At 39.4% G+C, this 14,502-nt stretch overlaps 1 protein-coding gene across 1 annotated transcript in view; it reads left to right on the plus strand.

The window, feature by feature from the left end:
* LURAP1L (leucine rich adaptor protein 1-like) overlaps window positions 1-14,237 on the plus strand; it is a 43,429-nt gene extending 29,192 nt beyond the window's left edge. The window contains exon 2 of the mRNA XM_005865726.2: window positions 13,488-14,237. Within this exon, the coding sequence (XP_005865788.1) occupies window positions 13,488-13,862 (375 nt within the window). The 3' untranslated portion in view covers window positions 13,863-14,237. The remainder of the gene's footprint in view (window positions 1-13,487) is intronic.
* Window positions 14,238-14,502: the final 265 nt, after the last annotated feature.

The following is a 14,502-nucleotide window of genomic DNA, read 5'->3' on the forward strand; positions in this document are numbered from 1 at the left end:
CTCCTCCTCCTCCTCCTTCTTCTTCTTCCTCTTCTTTTCTCTCTCTCTCTCTCTCTCTTTAAGCTAGGACAAAGCACTGAAACTTTCAGGTTAGATCAGGGGTCCTCAAACTTTTTAAACAGTGGGCCAGTTCACTGTCCCTCAGACCGTTGGAGGGCCGGGCTATAGTTTAAAAAAAAAACTATGAACAAATTCCTATGCACACTGCACATATCTTATTTTGAAGTAAAAAAACAAAACGGGAACAAACACAATATTTGTATTTGCATGTGGCCCCCGGGCCGTAGTTTGAGGACCCCTGGGTTAGATACTACGGAATCTCTATCTGAGCAGATAACAGAAAATAATAACTTTTTACTATCTCTCCACAAGAGCAAACTAAATTCTTCTAAGCCTATTTTTCATTCCAACAGAGGACAAAGAAAAGAAAAATAGTTCTAGCTTTGCATTAATACATTTATTGACAAGCTCCTTTGAAAACTTCTCCGAATAAGTCCATCTAAACTGAGCAAATTTTACCAACATTTTTATATATTTTATTACTTTCAGAATTATTATTTGTAGATATTAGGATTCAAGGCAAACACAGATTTTATGTTTGTTTTGTATATTCAGTTTTCTACATCAAGTCAAGTTCTGTCCTTCGCTATGTTCTTTCACATTCTGAACAATTTGCCTGGCCAGCCTGGCTCAGTGGTTGAGCATCGACCTATGAACCAGGAGGTCATGGTTCAATTTGCGGTCAGGGGGGATGTGCAGGAGACAGCTGATCAATGAGTCTCTCCCATCATCGATGTTGCTATTTCTCTTCCTCTCTGAAATCAATAAAAATATTTTTGAAAATAAACAATTTTCATTAAGAATAAAAAACTCTCCTTTTTGATATACAAAACCGTATTTTTGTTACAGTTCTTTGCCATGATTATTCCCAGTGTAGTCTTAACTGCATGACTAAGCTATCATTTTTTAATCAAATTTACTAATCTTTCATAGAGAAACTGTAGAATAATCACAGTCTGTCATATACATGTTAGCATTTTAGCAGACCAGCAAAGCTTATATACTACATTATAAGACCTCCACAGCCAAAAACATATTTTTCACACCTTTGTAGATGGCAAAATTAATATGTTCATTAAAATGACCCAAAGATATAGTCACTTTATTACTATAAAATAAAAGCAAAGATATCAGCCCTAGTCAGTTTGGCTCAGTGGCTAGAGCCTCAGCCCAAGCACTAAAGGGTCCCTAGTTCAGTTCCAATCAAGGGCATGTACCTCAGTTGCAGGCTTGATCTCAGTCCCTGGACGGGTCTGGGAGGCAGCCAATCGATGTGTCTCTCTCACATTGATGTTTCTCTCTCTCTCTGTTTCTCTCCTTTCCTTTCCATGCTCTTTAAAAACCAATGGGAAAATATCCTCAGGTGAGGATTAACAACAACAAAAGACAAAGATATCAATAACAATTGGTGACCAGTGTTTCAATAGTCTGTCCTCCTTAGAAATTATACACATACCCATATGTTTTTGTTTATTAACTTGATATTACTCTAAGTTCTAAATTATTAAATACCTTGCAAATTATGTTTAACCTGGTACAGTACAGAAAATTATTACAGTTGAATTAAAAAGACTAAGAATTATAATTACATATATTTTAGAATACATAATTGCATATTTTCTTAATCTTACATAATATATGGAAGTCACATTAGCTTATCAGTAACCCAGTATAATAAATTTAGGAAGTTAAAATTAACTAGTCTCCTTATTAGATAATAAATACAAATCTCAAAAAATTAAATTATGTTTATTCCCCATATTGAAGAAATCAAGAAAAAGACACTTAGCTATTTATAACCTAAAATTATGAAAACAATTCATCTCTAAAGATTCACTTTGATTCTTCCACAAAAATGCTTCTGAGTTAGTATTGTCTGTAAGGAAGTTTTATTGTTGTTTTTCCTTTAAAAGGTCAGTGCATTCAGTGTATTAGAGTTCTTTTTTTTTTTCTTGCTTAAAATTCTGGTAATATTAAATTTTTGCAAGTATTTGTTAGCTTCTATAATTAGATTTTTAAAGAGACTGTCTAATTTAATTCATTAATGTACTCTAGATGTAGAAAAATATTTCATTTTCTAATCATGAGCAGTAAAAGGTTTTTTCGATTAAATGCTCCACCATCAACTGGACTTGAAACTTCAATTCTACCACCTCAGGCACAGGGCACTAGAAAACACAGAACACACATGCTCAAAGGGTTGTTCTCCTACTCCGTGGAAATAGAATATTTTCTACACGGATTTGAGCGCACCAATAGACAAACAATATAGACCAACTAGCATATTTGTTGTTGGTCAAGAATCTGAAACAACAGCAGCTAAACAAACCAGAACAAAAAGAACCTGACCAGAAGAAAACTGAAAGTCAGAAAAGGTCAAGTTCTATTTCTGTTGATGAGTCACTCCAGAAGTCTCTTTGCGGGCAACTCTGTTTAACCAGTCCTAGCAGGTAAGCAAAGTATAATGTTCAAAAAGATGAAAACATGACTCTCTTACAAACCCAGAGGGAACACATGTCACAGATTTACTTAGCTCATTTAATGAGAGAACCAGCAGGATGGTGTGGACATGAGAAACGTCCAAACATGTAGATAATTTTATATTAGAGTTTACATGAGCAAAAAATGACAATAATTGCTGGGAAGCAAGATCTCAAATGCTCCAGGGAATGACAGTTTTGAAATTAACAAGGAAGATTACTTTCTCCAAGCAAGGTGGGGATTAGATTACTGGATAGTAAACAAGATTACGTGCTCTCTTGAGGGTGGTTATGCTTATTTCAAAGGTGTGGTTAACCTAGATGCACTCAAAAATATGTACAGGTCTTGCTTAAGGCCAAGATAAACCTTCTGCTAAAGAAGTCATATGCCTAGGCCATGACTGTCAATCATGACCTTCCCAGTTAGGAGTTTGTGATCAGATCACCCTGTGAGATTACTTTCTGGTGATGTTTGGCTGGTTCAAAAGAGAATTAGAGGAAAGGTTGATATATTTTCTGAAAAAGACATATGAAATCATTTTGTTAAGTTAGAGTTTCTCTGAGCAAATGTTGAATGTCCAGCAGGATAGTAAAACCATAACCTTTGAGATTATTTTTTAGCTAGACAAAAGTCATTTTCATGTCATCTGGACACAAATCTATAAGCCAAGTTCTAACTTGATAAATCTGGGCCAAATTAATAGTAAATAGCAGGTCACATAAGGGTAATCCCATAGATAATTAAAATAATGCTTTGCTGGGCCTCTAAGGCCCTCAAAGAGATATTCAAATTATTTACATATTTTCAAGGCCATTGATTCTCTCTTTGGTTGTGTCCAGTCTACTGACATATTCATTTACATTACAGTGTTTTTTACTTAGAGTATTTCCCTTTGATTCTTTGGATTTCCATCTTCCTGCTTTTTTTTTATCCACCTGTTCTTGCATATTGCCCACGCAAGAACATATTCTTATTAGATCCCTTAGCATATTAGCATAACTATTTTAAATTTTCAGTCTAATAATTCCAAAATCTGTGCCATATCTGAGTCTCTCATTTCTCTTTTGGGTATTAAACCACCTTTTTTAGGAAGAAGAAAGGTTAGCCCGTGGGAGATGCAGATGGCCCCTCAATGAACATGTTTTTGTCTTCATCAATAAATATTTACCTATTTGTTCTATATTTTACTTTTTTTCAAACTATAAGACAATGTATCAGTAGAGTAGCATTCCATCAATAGAGTGGTCCATTAGCCATTACCCAAAATTATCCACAAGTAAAAAGATCTTTGTTACTTGCTACTCAAAGTGTTGTCCATTTACCAAAAGCATTGGTGTATTCCTTATTCATGCTGCATAACATTCTAAAACTTGGCAAGGTAAACAGCAAACGTTATCTCACAGCTCCTGTGAGTAAGAGTTTGGGCACAGATTCACTGAGTGCCTCCGGCTCAGAGTTTCTTAGCATGAAGTCTGCAATCACCCTGTCTGTTTGGGCTGCCGTCACCTTAAGGCTGGATTCAGGGAGGACCCGCTTCCAAACTCACTCCCACAACCTGTAGCAGTTGGCAGCCTAGCTTCTGGCTTAGCTGTTGTCCAGTGATAGTAGTTCCTTATCATGTAAATCTCACAAGAGAACAGCCCACAGCCTGGCAGATGGCTCTCATTAGAGCAAGTAATATGCCCAGACAGAAACCACAGTCTTTTTGTTACCTTTTCTCAGGAGTGACATCCCATCATTTCACCATATTCTGTTCCTCAGAAACAAGCTGATAGGCCAGTTCACAAACAAGGGCAGGGAACTCTGCAAAGACGTAGATACACCGGGGGAAGAGGGGATCTTGGCAGATATCTTAGAGGTTGCTATTCTACTGGCATCAGCTGGGAACTTGTTAGAAATGCAGGATGACAGGACAGTGAAGAGAATCTGAATTTGAACAAGATTCCACAGTGATCTGTATGCATATTAAAGGTTGAGAAGAGCTGTTCTAGAGCGCAAGGCCCATGCACCTTATCCTGTTGCACAGACTATTTCCTCACCTAATTTTACTCAGTTAATATTACTTTCTGCCCTGACTGGTTTGGCTCAGTGGATAGAGCGTCGGCCTGCGGACTGAAGGGTCCCAGGTTCAATTCCGGTCAAGGGCATATACCTTGGTTGCGGGCACATCCCCAGTGGGAGATGTGCAGGAGGCAGCTGATCGATGTTTCTCTCTCACCGATGTTTCTAACTCTCTATCCCTCTCCCTTTCTCTCTGTAAAAAATCAATAAAATGTATTAAAAAAATATTACTTTCTAATGAGTGCAAAGGTAAGTCTTCCTCGCAGTGCAGTAGTCCCCTACTCAACACATCAGAAAAAACTATGGCTGCAGATAGCAGGTTAGAGATAGAATTAAGAGAATGAGGAAGAAAAGGGGGGCATAAGGACTGACAAACAGATCTAATCTGAAAATCAATAAATCACTAAAAGAAAAAAAAATTACTGAAAGAGACGATTACATATTTGGGTGGGAAGGATGTCTGGAATCATGTAAAAAAGGGACTCTGATGCTATTTCCTCAGCACCCTTAAGTGCACTGCTGAGTAACTATGCATTAGAAATATTCTGTTTATACTTGATTCTGCATAGTTCTGTTTACCTAGAGAAGTGTGTAGCATATTTTATTAGAAATATATCCAGCAAAAATTATAATATCAAAGCACAAAATGCTTGACTTTCAGATCTATTATTCCTTTACCAAGTACATTTTATATCTCAGTGATGCTTAAAAAATAATCTATATTCAATATTTAAAATCTTTTCATAAAAAATACTAATAACTTTTACCTGGCCAATGTGGCTCAGTGGTTGAGCATCGACCTATGCACCAAAGAGGTCACCAGTTCGATTCCCATATTTGAAATCTTTTCATAAAAAATACTAATAACTTTTACCTGACCAATGTGGCTCAGTGGTTGAGCATCGACCTATGCACCAAAGAGGTCACCAGTTCGATTCCCCGTCAGGGCACATGCCCAGGTTGTAGGCTCCATCCCCAATAAGGGGTGCGCAGGAGGCAGCCAGTCGATGTTGATGTTTCTCTCTCATTGATGCTTCTATCTCTCCTTCTCCCTTCCTTTCTCTCTAAAATCAATAAAAACATTTTTTAAAAAATTTTAAAAAAAACACTAATAACTTTGGTGTAAACATTTTACATTTTCCTCAAATTCTAGTTATTGGAAAAGATAAATTAAATTGGCCTTTTAATCCTTTATAGCAGTGGTTCTCAACCTGTGGGTCGCGACGCCTTTGGGGGTCGAACGACCCTTTCACAGGGGTCACCTAAGACCATCGGAAAACACATATATAATTACATATTGGTTTTGTGATTAATCACTATGCTTTAATTATGTTCAATTTGTAACAATGAAAATACATCCTGCATATCAGATATTTATATGACGATTCATAACAGTAGCAAAATTACAGTTATGAAGTAGCAACGAAAATAATTTTATGGTTGGGGGTCACCACAACATGAGGAACTGTATTAAAGGGTCGCGGCATTAGGAAGGTTGAGAACCACTGCTTTATAGGAAAATAAATGCCCTAAGGGAGAAACGAAAGCCTCTGATTTACTTATCAAAAAATGTAGTAGGTTAGGTTAAGCCTTTATTCTGCACCTTCAGTCGGATACTAGAGCCAACTCCTACTGGCCTGTGTGATGTGTTTGCTAAATTTTCAGTTTTATGAACTAGTTTTTAGTCACAGTCACTCTTACACCTTAAAGTGTGTATTTATATAAACCTACAAATGAATAAGTTATATGAAAAGTAAGGTAATAAGTACTCAAAACACATTACTTGGTAATTATTTACTACATTTTACTATTACTTCTTTTCTGAGGTTATTTAAAACATTATTTCTATTGGGTGCAATACTATCTAATGCTGAACTACTGAGAATCTCTTACCAACCCTATGCCTAGTTATATCACATTGGTAGATTGAAACTGACCATGGTAGGAGTATTGACAGCACAGAAACTGGAAGACACTATAAATCAGAACTTGACCTTTATTTTGTGGCCATAAAACAGTGATGGGGAAAATGTGAATACTGCAGATTAAACTGAAAAGGGGGCGAGTCTTTAGCTATCACATATCAACAGCACACGCAGAAAGGGAACTATTCTTCACATATTCAAAACCTATTATCCAATTTAGCAAAGTTGCTCACACCACTGACCAACCAGCAAGGTGCAGACATAACAAGTGCCGAGGCACATATAACAGGTTTCAGTTTAGCACATATAATTTGTACTGGTGTGAAAAATGGTTTAACAGTAGATCATGTATGAGATTTAATGACAGAATTATTGAGAAAAGAGCTCGTGGATTAGGAGCAATTCTATTTGTTGAATTGTGGTTGAACTGCAACCACAGGTTCAGTTTAGCAAAAATGAACAAATGCATTCTCTGAGACTCAATTAGTTACATGAAATTCACAAGAAAAGGCACTACATATTTTAGTGTTATTTGTAAAGTGTGTGCTACACATCTTTTATGCTGGTACAATTTCTATTACGTGTGTGTGTGTGTGTGTGTGTGTGTAGTTTTCCAGGGAGCCAGTTGTTAAGCATCTACCAGCTCATCCTCCCTTCCCTCCCACTGTACGCACAGCTACTACATATCACAGAGGAGCACTTTACATATCCCAGTCTTCCATGTAAAAATACCATTTTAAGTTCTAAATTGGAAAAATGCACATGGTACAAATATGGGGAGTCAGTGTTTCTGTTACATCATTCCAAAGAATTTCAACCCAGGTGATTACACTCTGCATGTATGTATTGAAAGCACTCAGGAAGCCAATGTCACTACAGTAGGATATGGGAAAGGAATTGACTTCACAGGCATCTAAGATTCCGTTGGACCTAAAACCTGAGGGAACAAGGCTGAAGACTCCTATCCAACCAGCAGAAACCGTCCAGATCTCAGGAGCAGGCCTGGTGGCTGGAATTTATGTTTAAGACTCGGGAGGGTCACATGTGCCCCTTTCACATAAACCAGATGCAGCTTTTGAATTTATCAAAACAACATCCATCAGTCAACTGTGCTGCTGATAGTGTTTTTATGTATGTAATTCCGTCTTTGGGGAAATAACTCTTCTATAAGGTCTTGGGAAAAGAGTGAACTGTTTTAGTTATTGTTCAGTTCCCCAAATAAACAACATAAATGGAGGGAGACAAAGACTGATATAAAAATGGAATCCTCTGTTGCCCAATTAGAAACAAATTGTGTTGTCAGTTTTTAACTGACTGAAAAAACGGAGGAAAAACTCTGGTGGAACCGCACGGACTTGTGGATGGCTTGTCCCCTGAAGCATTCATTCCAAAGCAAAGGCTGTGGGTGGGAACGCACAGTCTTCTAGACTGCACGGACAACAGCATCCTTGCAGATCCTCTGCGAAAAGAGTTAGCGGAGTGCTTCACACATAAAGCTATTCATAAAATGCTGGAAATGTGAAGGGTGGGCAGGCAGAAAAATCTCCTGTGATCCTCAAATGGAGGATGTGGGGAATTTGGAGAGGGAGCAAATTTGGACACAAGAAGGTTATGCAAAGTGAACATGCAGATAAACTGGGATGAACTGCTGGAAAAACAATATTCCAAGCATATTTGAAACAGCTCTTTCCTTTAGTGCATACAGATGCTTTTGATTATGTTTGTATATTTAGAAATAAATATGGCTAGAAAAGAGCTTCCCCCAACTGCACATCTGAAAACAATGTTGATTGGTTTCCTCTGATTTAAAACCAGGATTAGAGCATCATGTTAAAAAGCAAATCTAATCTGGCTTCCTTTCCGCTTGTTCATTATTATGGACCTGCTTGAAAAGTAATCTTTCTCCCTTCTAATTCAGATGACAGCCTGCTGGACGTTTGGGATTTAGGTCATGGATACTGTGGCTTTTACAGTAGGAATGCATAACTACGAGATGGCTTGCTTTTATCTGATTAATCCATTCTCATAAATAAAAGGGGAGAAACAGTGAGAGAGAGCTTTGAGAGAGATATGAGAACATGGTGCTAACCCAGCCTGTAGCCTGACAAGATAGAGTAATGCCCTTATCTGGAAGACACAATTCTGCAGTTCAAGTGCACACTGCAGTCAATACACAGGCATGTTCAAGAGGATATGCATGTTTATCTTGGAGCAGAACACAATATGATTTTTATTTCAACCCAAATGGTAAGAGCTAAAATTTCTATCACTGCGTTCACATAGAGCTTACACTTCTGGCTTTAGCCATGAGTTTTTACCAGCTAAGTCTTTTGCTGGAGATACTGAGCAGCAAAAGCGGTGTACCTTGTCTCCTCTATAATTTGTGGAATTTTCTCATAGCAGAAACAATTTAGTGAGCAAATGGCCACAGGAAAGGCAAAGAATCGGAGACAACCTTAGGGTGGAGGGAGATACTGAGATGGTCTATCCTACAGAATCTTCTTATCAAATAACATCTTAATACCAAAAGCAGACACAAGTGACAGCTGGGTCCCTCAGTCTAATTAAATCTTCTTTACAGGGCAGACATCAGTCTTTGCTCACAGATCACAGCAGCTCAGACAACACCCAGGATGTGGTTTTCAGGCCTATGTGCCAGGCCACTTTGCCCAAAGGTCACGTAGGTCGACAGAGGCAGTGGCAGGTTCCTCATTTACCACCACAAAAGAAGTTGGCTAGTTTGTCAACTCCCTCATTCATTGAAAATGTGACCGCATTCTCTCTTTCTGGGATTCCATTGAGCCAATTCGTAACCTTTGGATTCTTTCAGTATTAACATGAGAGTCTGAAAGAAAACATAGATCTGGAAAAGTTTATCACTAAGAATATTTGCTCTTTCAAGATCCTTCATTTCAAGTTCTGCCACAGACCCAATTCACCTCCTGTTTAAAAGTGATATGAAATGTCAGCATTCATTCCATCTAAAGTGCAGCAACTAAGGGCCAGAGTGGGAGAGAGGGAGCAGGGAGAGAGGAAGGGGCAGCCACTTTGAGGGATCAATTCGCGCAAACCTTTTTTTGGTCAATGTCCTATGTGTGTGTTTGCTCCCTTTGTGTAACTCATTGCATCAAGTGTTTGCAGAACACCTGTGCTGTGCTCGTACCCATTATTGCCTCCGAACAAACACAGTCATGTTTGGAGTGTGATTCACACCTTGAAGTCCACTTCCTTTCGGAGATACTAGCTTGTAATCTGCACACGGAAGATAGGAATAACCCCGCACCAGTTTCTCGGTGTCCCAATCCTGTGAATGGAGAGGCGTGGGATTGCACGCTGGCAGCGTTTCAATACTGAAGTGCTCTTTCCAGAAGCTGCCTCTGACTGTGACATGATTTACTTAAATAAAATAAATTTATTTTCTTCTAGAAGCAAACATGTCACTGGCCCACATCAGAACCCAAGGGAGGGGCGCTCCTGACAGATGGTCCAATCTGGCAAAATCATTCAGCCCTTGAAAGAACGCTAATCGAGCACCTACTATGTGCCAAGTCTCTTGTACGTCCTGAGCACAGAGCAGTGAAGAGGACACTAAGTCCTGTGCACTCTGTGGTGCTTCCATGCCAATGGGAGAGACAGAAAACAAGTGGACAAATAAGAAGCAGAATGATTTCAACGAGTGATAAATATTATGAAGGGAGCAGAAAGCCCAGAAATGTGGTGTGGGGGTTGGATATCATGTCCCCTCTCCAAAGTAGGGACACAGATTCAGATCATAAGGAGGGCCTCCCACCTCCCGCCATTCTCAGAGTAAGGTTACGGGACCTTAGAAGACCTCAGGTGAAAGAACTGCATGGTCTCCTGCCAACATAGCCAGTCTCTCTCTCTCTCTCTCTTTCTCTCTCTCTCTCTCTCTCTCTCTCTCTCTCTCTCTCTCTCTCTCTCTCTCTCTCTCTCTCTCTCTCTCTCTCTCTCTCTCTCTCTCTCTCTCGTCTACTCTCTTCTTAATCGACGGTCAGACTTCATAAGGACTGAGATGAATAATAGTGAGAAAAGGTGGGGCGGCTACTGGAGACTGCAGTGACACTGTGATTTAGTTCTGCGGCTGATTGCTCATACTTCCAAGGGTCATCAGCAGTAGCATAGCCACACCTTGGTTCCAGGAGAAAGCAGTGAGTGTGAAGCAAGCTGCCTGCAGCTCCAGGAAATGGATGGGCAGCGTGTGAACCGGCTGGCCCAGGGCTCCCACAGTGGGAAGCTGTTTACTCTCTCACCAAGGACAGAGAGTGAGACACAGTCGATCTGTGATCATGATCAGCCAGATCAACGCGTTCTAACTGACCCGCTTTAGTCAGTTTTTTTTTCCCCAACTGTGGTTCAATGGCCTGTGAATGTTTGCTTTCAGGAGAAAAGAATTTTTTTATTTAAATAAATCATGTCACGGTCAAAGGAAGCTTTTGTTGCTTCAGAGTCTACTCCCCTCTTATTCATATTGTGCAATGATTTTTTTTTAAATTGTATTTGATGCAGCCACTGTGCGGCTCAGGCAAAATTTGCTGAAATATTATCTTAAGTGTGTTTTAACCCTTGAGTGACACAGTTTTCTGGGAATGGGTATTATTATGTTTTGAGATCCCCAAATTATGACTATTTGTAAAAGAAAAAAATCAATCATTGCTTACGACACACCTAAAAGAGATGGAAGAAATAGGAGACATGGCTTCTTTCTTAAAGGCACTTTAAATTTAGTCAAGAAACAGCTCAAAGACACAATCACAGGTAGCAATGTATGACCGTACAAAATTAAGCTAAACTGTGAGATATAAACTAATAGGACTGCAGAGGAGGCTGGAATTAGCAAGTAGGGTTGATGGAAGAGGTGGGAACTGGAGGATGGAGTGGATTTGGGGAGGAAGACAGTAAAAGTATTTCAAGTGAGGGGAATAGCAGGGACACACCCAGAGCTGAGCCTAGGCTGGGAGACTTGCCTGGGACAGGGTGGGAATGTGAACAGATGCAGCTGTGCTCATTTGGGAAATGGTCTCATTTACAGTGTATTGCACCAGCATTTATACTGCACCAGCAATGGGCACAGCGGGTTTTATCAGCTACAGTTGCCTGACTGGAGACATTTGCAAGACTTTGGCTCATCCTGACTTTCTATGCTCCTCAGTGGACTAAGGCAAATCATTGCTGATTTGTAAATATTTGTCGTATTACAGTATCTTGATGGCTCATGGGGTGTATGGGTGAATTGGAACATAAAAACTGCCAGAAAGTCTCCTTCCCCAACAGGTCACTGCAAGGTCATTGAGATGACTCCACAAATAGAAAAGCTAATATATGATGATATAATGATTCCTTACTTTCTGCACATTTCCCCTCTTAGACCTGCTAAGTTTACATCCTTCTGTTTGTGAACACCTCAGTGAAATGATTTCACTGGTTAACTTCCACAGAAATTGTTCTCAGTGCTCTCTTGGAAAAGATAAGGAAATCACCCAATCACTTTATTGAATATCCTATCAAAATGAAGGGTTTTTAAATTGTTCTTTGTGCTTTTTATATTTATACATCTATATTTTATCCTGTAATCTTAGATCTTTGAAGTCCCTGGTAGAAATTCCATCTCTCCTAATGTTTGTTCACCACATTCACTAAATGCAAAGTTTGCCTTCAGTTATGGATTAACTCCTAACCAGGAAGTATTTTTTACAAAAATGAATGCGTAGATTTGAAGACAATAGGCTCCTTTCTCCCTTATGGCTTGAGTCACTTGTGACTGAGTGCCTTTGAAAATTCTAGAAACCTATAAATTTGAATTAGCCATGGATGTTAAAGAGAATTAGCAAAGCCCAGACTCTTGGGTTAAAAGATTCCAACTGAAAAAAACAAAAAACAGGAATCCATTTCAAACCATAAAGAATGTGACTAGGACCCCTGGTGGCCAAACGTGTCCCTGCCTCCCAGTCCAGGCACTGGAGTCTTTATAGGAGCCCCATCTCTCCAGCTCCAAGAACAAAGGGAATGATGAGAGTTTGTGCAGCCCCCCTTTTCCCACCTTCCCCAGAACTACCACACACCTGATGTTAGCAAGTGTTGCGCTGAAGTGTAAGACCCACAAAGGAATTATGTTTTGTGGCTTTAAAGACAGATTTCTCCAAGGTACCTTAGATCTATCAGAAGAAATGCACACCGAGAAGGCACTTAGGGGAGTTTTAGAACCTTCTCAGAATTCCATATCCCAATTTTGATCGGGGCTGCCCCGTCTTGTAAAGTATATCAGACTAGTATAATGGTACCCTTTTGGATTCAAGGAATATTATAGCAATTTGGTTCCTCTTAGAAATAAGGCATTATTGAGTACTATATATGTTCATAAATCATAAAGAGAACAGACCTCTTCTGTACTCTCAAATCTTTTCTGTTTCTTCATCTGGAAAATGGGGATAAAAATAATATACCTGTGGTATAGAATTATTGTAACGAGTGTTGAACTTCTATAATGATGCCTGGCATGTTATCACTCAAAAAGATAGAAGCTGCAACAAGGATTATGATAATTCCTAATTTCTACACATTTCTCCTCTCCCCACCTCTTAGCATCCACCCACATATTCTCAAGTAAACTTGGATAAACTATTAATTGGGCCAAAGAGAGCATACGTGTTTTAGCTGGAACCTGATATTCAGTATGAAATTTCCAGGCATCTTGGTCAGGGTCAGGGATGCAGTGGGAGTTTCATTGTCTCTTTTGGAGCCTGATGCGTCCGGCAGGAAATGAGTTCCTTGATTATGACTCCCGCCATGGGTCAGCCGTTTTCAAAAACATCCTGAGATCGAGTGACTTTAGTCTACGGATTTAAAATCACGGGCTGAAGAAGAGAGAATCCAAATGAATGTTGGGTCTTTCACGAACGTAGACTCACTGGAAGGTCTTTCCTCTCTCCCTCTTCTCTGCAGGTTAATCTCAGAGCCACGGACGCCAGGCTCATGCGCCAGCTGCTTGTGATCAACGAGAGCATTGAGTCCATCAAGTGGATGATCGAAGAGAAAGCCACCATCACCAGCCGAGGCAGCAGTCTCAGTGGCAGCCTGTGCAGCTTACTGGAGAGTCAGAGCACCTCCCTCCACGGCAGCTACAATAGCCTACACGATGGCAGCGACGGGCTGGATGGCATCTCCGTGGGGAGCTATCTGGACACCTTGGCAGATGATGTGCCAGGCCATCACACCCCGTCAGACTTGGACCAGTTCAGTGACAGCTCCGTAACGGAGGACTCCCAAGCACTGCGCAAGCATCCCAAATTGGATTCTGAATACTACTGCTTTGGCTGATGACCCAGGTTTTTTGCATGGGATTAGTGTGCAATTAACTTGTATTTATCTCTCTTCTCTGCTGCTATATTTTTGGTGTGATTTTTTTTTTACATGATAACCTTTAAAAAAAAGAAGCATATTTTGAAACTGCTTGATGATATTTCTGTTGCTCCTAATATTTCTAATCTGGATTCATCTATTTTTCTCTTTTACATCTCTATTTTTATTTATTACAATGATTTTTTTCCTCTCCCTTCTTTTCCAGTGGCACAAAGAAAGAAGGGGGAAAGAATAAGCAATAATTATGTTTTTGCTTTTGTTTTCAGAGCAAGGGGTCAGGGATGACATCAAAAACTTTGCTAAATTTTGCAATAAACCAAAGTCTGATAACAGCTAATTTTGTTGCTTGCATTCCTAAATGATTCAAAGTGTCATTGTCTAGAAGATACTGAGGTTTATTACTGTTTATAGAGTAGACTGAACAAAATGTCTGGGACCAAGTTAGGCATTATTTCCAGTCCACAACTTCCTAGCATAAAAATCAACAAAACTGTTAGTCACGTATTTTTATGGCGATCATTTGGAAGACTCAACGATATGAAATCTATTCAGTTCAACTTTGTGTTCATAGTGTAGATCAGCACTTTCTCATCAGTGA

This window comes from Myotis brandtii, unplaced genomic scaffold (assembly GCF_000412655.1).
Source record: "Myotis brandtii unplaced genomic scaffold, ASM41265v1 scaffold2106, whole genome shotgun sequence".
In the NCBI taxonomy this organism is placed as follows: Eukaryota; Metazoa; Chordata; class Mammalia; order Chiroptera; family Vespertilionidae; genus Myotis; species Myotis brandtii.